At 29.6% G+C, this 6,351-nt stretch overlaps 1 protein-coding gene across 1 annotated transcript; it reads left to right on the top strand.

Moving 5' to 3' along the window:
• The first annotated feature begins 1,390 nt into the window (after window positions 1–1,390).
• Window positions 1,391–5,726, top strand: LOC145945953 (odorant receptor 4-like). Its single transcript, XM_083055263.1, has 9 exons — window positions 1,391–1,668; window positions 1,786–1,905; window positions 2,035–2,152; window positions 2,225–2,489; window positions 3,500–3,613; window positions 3,721–3,811; window positions 4,181–4,317; window positions 5,386–5,518; window positions 5,619–5,726. Exons 1-9 carry the CDS (start codon window positions 1,525–1,527, stop codon window positions 5,667–5,669), a joined length of 1,173 nt encoding a protein of 390 aa, XP_082911389.1. The 5' UTR covers window positions 1,391–1,524; the 3' UTR covers window positions 5,670–5,726.
• Window positions 5,727–6,351: the final 625 nt, after the last annotated feature.

Here is a 6,351-nt window from a genome sequence, read left to right as displayed (position 1 = left end):
TCGAAAATATTTACCTGAAAAAAATTACACAATCTTTGCATTTTTTACTATTCCGAGTGATAATCGAACCATGATGGTATCAGGATCCAATAATGATTCATGCAAAGTCTCAATATACTATGAGAAAATAAATATATAACAATTTGCCTTCTGTTCCAAATATTTCCTTAGGAGGATAAAACATGGAAAAGTATCTAATAGCTAAATCGTATCTCTTAAGATAAATACTAAAATTGCAATAAAACTATCAAAGAAATGAAGAAGTTTTTTTATTTATTTGAAACTATTGTTCTTTATCAACGATATGTGCTAAACATTAACACATCATTGTTTTATATCGTAAATTAAGAATTAAAAAAATGTTGTATTTGATACGATTTACAATTTGATTTGCTAAATTGTACTCATGAGTTTTTAAATCGTATCTCTAACAATAAAATTAAGTCTTTATTTTCTACAAATTTCTCAGTCTGCAACAAAACATATCTATAAAAGTGTCATATTTATAATCATAAATTCTCTTCAAAAATTTAACAAAAATACTTTTTGTATCACACAAAAATATAAATATGTATAAAAATTATCTTAATATAATTATAAAATTTGATAATATTTTCTTCAGATGTCCATCTAAATATAAAGATAAAACTAATGCTTAAATAAAAAAATTAATTTAGTAAATCGTACCAGTACGATATAGGACAAAATTAGTAATACGTTTTACCGAACTTCCATTGCTTTGTCAAATTTGTGAATAAAATAATAATCTTAAAACATTTTGTCGATTTTTTAACACTTCCATATACAAGATTAAATAAGATGAAAAAATGTTTTAATTATAAGTTTAATTGCTTATCTTTTTCAATGTGACAGTTTAGGCACGAGATGCCGAATATTACACATGCAAAATAATACAAAATAAATTTATGAACATCACTTATCAACGAATCGCTTGAAAAGAAAATAAACATTGCTGCATTCGAATAAAGCTAGCTGCGATACAGCATTAACGCCTTAAAATATTTAACTTTGTTTAAGAAATACAGTAGAAGTACGATTTAACGAACGGTACGATTTAGCATACTTTTCCCTATAGGTATGTGTCAATATCATATGTCGGAGGTCTTTTACGTAGTAATTTCGATGTGTCACATCTCGCGATATCCTACTTAGATGTCGCAGCGCTTATAACCGGCCATTAAATTGTTTAGATATATACAAAAAAAAGAAAACTCATTTTTACTTGGAAATTCTGATCGATATGCGCGGCACGCATCAATAAACTCGTCTCGCCCCATCGACAGGCCTTCATTTACATCGATATTGCATGCGTTACGAGATGTATAATAATAAGCAAAATTAAAGGTTTCCCAACGTGTGGTATTTTCATGTGACACTCTATTCTCCTGCTAAAATATTGATTCGTCCCTCTTTCTGGAGAACAAAACGAGAGATGTAGTTGATCGTGTGTCGTCGAGGGCGAAATACTTATCTGAAAAAAAATTATCGGCCTTGTTACGGACTATGAAGCCTGTTTGGAATCATTATTACAGTATAACGAAGAGAATGTTGTTGTGGGCCGGTCAGTGGCCTTATCAGAAAAGAAGAGAGAGGTTGCTCCGAGTGACTTTGGTGACTATGAGTTCGCTTTCTATGATTATTCCACAGGTTGCTCTTTTACATCTAATAATAAAAAAAAATAATTAATATAAAATAAAATGTTTAATTTAAAAAATACGTGATGATAAAGATTTTTATAATCTCTATCAATAATTGTGGTTTTAGATCGGCAAGTTCATTCAGTGTGACAGAGATGTGCCGTGTATTTTAGCGGCTGTACCGACGCATCTATTTCAACTTGTGATTATAGTGAAGCTATATACATGCCAATTTAACAATAGCAAAGTAAATTAAAAATTATATTTACATTGATAAAAAAAAATACTTTTTGACATTTTGATGATTATATACTCATTAAATTACTTTCACAAAATTAATTATCCGATAAAATTTATGCGAGATATATTTCTCTAGATTAAAGATCTTACTGATAAATTGTATGACGACTGGAAAAGCTTAGAAATCCCGGAAGAATACGAAATTATGAAAATTTATGCTACAAAAGCGAGACTGTTTTCCATCATATATATATGTAAGGATAAATCGCGTTCAATCCTCATTTTGCCTGTAATAGAAGACGACAATTTATTTATTTATGTTGCAGCGTTATATTTCGTAACTCCTCCCCTATTTGTATTAGTTAGTCTTACTCCGCAAATATTAGATTTCGTGTTTCCGCTCAACGAATCCCGCCCTATATTATTGCCTTATGAAGCACACTACTTTGTTCGCGACGACACGGAATACTACTATTACATTTTCTTCCACTCTCTTGTGGGTATAGTAATAGCTTGTGTGGGAATGATCGCGCACGACTGTATGATCCTGACTTACATCGAGCATGTCTGCAGCATCTTCGCCGTAGCTGGGTAATAGCACACACACATACAATATACATATATACAAAATGTCAAATTTTAATCGATCAATTCCAAAAATCAATTCCTTTTTTATTTTTGATTGTTCAACAAAATGTTTCAAACAAAAGTTGTTTGATTTGAAGGAAAACGAAAGATGACGCTACGGCTTTTCTGAAGGGCGCTTTGAAGGTCATTTGAAGATCATTTATGTTTTTTAAATGGAATTACTAATAATATTTTTACATAAATGGATTTCTTGCAATTTTCATAAAAATTTATAAAGATAAGATGGCAAAAAAATATAAATACTTTATGAGATATTTTATATCTAAATTTGATACTAATTTTACATAGTAAACTATGAATAAAATATCTCATAAAATATTCTTTTTTTGTCACTCTTACCTTAATACTTTTATGCACAAACTAACAAAAGGAATCAAATGATGCAAAAAAACACATAATTGTTTTTAAGAAAAAGTAGCTACTAGTTGTAAATTACATTACTTTTTTTACAAACAACGAAACAACTATGTATTTTCTTTACACCAATTGATTTCTTTCAATATTTTATGCATAAAAGTATTAAGATAAGATTATTGAAAAATGAATACGAGATATCTCACATTTTATGTAAAATTTAGGTGTAAAATATCTAGTAAACTATTCATTTTTTGGCCATCTTACCCTTATAACTTTTTATGCCAAAAATTGCGAGGAATCGATTAATATAAGAAAAATATAATGGTTCCATTTAAAAAAACATAAGCGACCTTTAAGTGATCTTGAAAAACGCCCTTTAGAAAAGAGTCAGTAGCGCATTCTGTCTTCCCCCTTCAAATCAAATGACTTTTATTTAAAATATTTTATTGTACAATTAAAAATAAAAAAATTTTTGGAAATGGTTGATTAAAATTGGATACTCTGTGTATATATATGTATATGTTATATTTTTTTCTTTTACAATCTTTTTATATAATAAAATTTACGAAACAGAGTTGATGTCTAAATATTTGCAGATTTCGTTTCGAAAATTTGGCGTATGAGAATATCGATACACTGAATAATGATCCAGATAATGTTTACAATCAAAAGATAGCGTGGTCCGTTCACGTGCACTGGCGAGCTTTAGAGTGAGTATGTAATATATATTATGAAAAATAAACAAATGCTTACGAAAGGGAATATTTTCAAGACAAGATGTAACGAATAACGTAACGTGAATTTTTGCTTGCCGAAGATTCGCGGAGCTTCTCGAAAATACCTTCTCTATAACTTTCGCCATACAGATATTGATAATTACCGCAGCGATGAGCGTTACCTTGTTACAAGTACGTACTTTAATCAGAGTTAAGAGTTAAGAGTATTGCAATTCAATTTGCGATAAAATTTTTGCACATATTTCGAAAATCTACTCTGTTCAACGAGAGAACCTGATGCATCGGATCGCACAAAAATTCGTCCGTTTCAGACAGGTTTTCGCCCATGATCTTCCCCTTCACTGCTTATTTAACTTGTTAATGTCTACAATAAATGGCACCAGGTCCCCGAAGTATTGGATCGCCGGTATCTCTTCTTATTATGCGCAAACCGATGCACGTTCTCTTGTTGAACAGAGTCCTGATCGAATCCTTACTCGTACGATTGCAATTAGCGCGAAGGTGTGAGAAATTAAAATATATATTTATCGCGTTCTCGAGATCGCGGCGCAAGTAGGTGACATTATGGAAGCAGTAAGATACGTGGCGTTCATTGTTGGCCAACTGATACATTTATTCTGCTTCAGTCTGCAAGGACAAAAACTGATAGACCACAGTCTGCAAATGCGTGACAAGATGTAAAGTATCGATTTTAACTGCAAAATATATATACCGGGTGTCCCAGAACAACCATATAAAACTTATTAATAGCAGATTCCTGGTATCATTTGGAGACGATTTTTCTTTAGGAAAAATGTCGAGGGAGGCCATTATTTTTGCATGTTCTCAATTTTTGCCATCATGTATCTTTGTAACTAAGCCTTAAATTAAAATTCTATTAAAGTAAACTCTACCTGAAATTAACTGATGAAGAATGTGGTTTTGTTAATATTTTATTTCCACAAGACTTAGTTTGTAAAGAACCTTTATTTTCAACCGTTTATAACTCGAAAATTATTGGTGCCTCGACATTTTCGCTGAGAAAAAATCGTCTCCAAATGATTCTAGAAATTTGCCATTAACAGGTTTTACGGCAGTTCTGGGACACCCTGTATATGGAGCATTCTATGTCAAGTGAGTCACTTTTATTGCAAAAAAAATTGACCTTTTTTTTCATTTTTAATAGCTAAATTTTATCCTTAACATCCCTAAAACCTAGGGGAGTTACAGAGTGTTATCTTTTACGGTTTAAAAATAGCACTTTATTCTATTTCGATATATCAGATTTTAATATGGCGAAACAAAAATCGCACAAAATGAATCTGCTATTTTGAATTTTACTGTTATTATTTTCTGTTTGAACTAAAAAGCCTTGTACTCGTTTAAATAAATAAATAAATAAATAAATTTTGAATTTTAAAAATTTGAACCCGAATTTGATATCTGTGATCAAAAATTCTTTGAGTTATATCGATTTATACGTGCAAAGTCCCGAACTCTTCGTCCTTTCTCTGTTAATGGGATTATAAGCACATATTTGATATAACGAGATGGAATGAGGTGCTATTTTTAAACCGTAAAAGAGAACATTCTATAATTTCTAGGTTTTAGTGTAGGAATGATAAAGATAGCTGTTAAAAATAAAAAGGGTCATTTTTTGTAATAAAGGTAACTTACTTGACATGAAATGCTCTATATATAAGTCTGCCATCGATTCGTAAAAGAAATGGGAAAGTTTAATGATCGTTAAAACGCGTATATTGCAGATATAATTGTTCCTGGTATAAAATACCCGTGAAATCGCAAAAGATGCTCCTACACGTGATGAGAAAGTGTTTGCAGCCCAATTTTTTGAGCGCCGGCAAGATTTACATTTTCTCCCTGAAGAGCTTTACTACGGTAAAGAAAATAGATTTTTTTTAACGATTATTCCGATACTCTACAAAGTATATTTTTTAAAGTTTTTTTTAAGAATCCTCGATACTTCTATTTTTTAAAGGTATTACAGTCCTCGATGTCGTATTTTACCGTACTCGCATCCTTCGAGTAAACAATGATCGATAATTGTTGCTGAATAGTAAATTTGTACAAACACAATAATATGTTATCATAGATACAATAATTTCCTAATTACATTAAAATTATAATACGTATAAATAATCTTATTTAATTTTTATTTCATAAAAAGTCATCCTATTAGCTGCACTGCCATATATCTATAATTAAAATATTGTTTAAACATAATTTTAAACTTTTATTGTTTCACGAACAAAGTTAGATAGAGGTTTGCTTGATAAAAAAGTGTGAACAGCATTGAATAGTGAATAGCAAGAAAGATAATATTTAATATTGACAATCTTGTATTTTTTTTATTATATCTCTCTCTTGAGATAAATTGTTGTCATTGTAAGTTGACAAAAATAATGAATTATGTTTTACTTACAAGTGCAATGGTATTTATTGTTTTATTTATAAATTTTCTAAAGTATAAAATATAATATTATATATTAATTATTGCGAATTGAAGATGTGAAAATACGGTTTTCAAATCATTTATTGATATAAAATATACATGAGACCATAAAAACTAGTTACATATTTTGATAAAGAGATTTTGATCAATTTTTTCCAAAGCGACAATAAGATTTATATTATTTTTTCTATTTCAGATCTTTATATGATAAAACAAATAAAAATTATTTATCATAACTTTTTTTAATTTCTTTAACATA

Source organism: Prenolepis imparis, unplaced genomic scaffold, assembly GCF_030444845.1.
Source record: "Prenolepis imparis isolate NDT839.2.m4 unplaced genomic scaffold, iyPreImpa1.0 SCAF_15, whole genome shotgun sequence".
NCBI lineage: Eukaryota > Metazoa > Arthropoda > Insecta > Hymenoptera > Formicidae > Prenolepis > Prenolepis imparis.
This window is presented reverse-complemented; position numbering and strand designations above follow the sequence as displayed.

Bases quoted from the DNA above. Each gene is read 5' to 3' on its own strand.
- LOC145945953 (XM_083055263.1), top strand. From the start codon at position 1,525: ATGAAGCCTGTTTGGAATCATTATTACAGTATAACGAAGAGAATGTTG. The intron at 2,153-2,224 runs GTAAGGATAAAT...TTTATGTTGCAG, and splicing joins GTTTTCCATCATATATATAT to CGTTATATTTCGTAACTCCT. The intron at 3,812-4,180 runs GTACGTACTTTA...CGCGTTCTCGAG, and splicing joins TGAGCGTTACCTTGTTACAA to ATCGCGGCGCAAGTAGGTGA.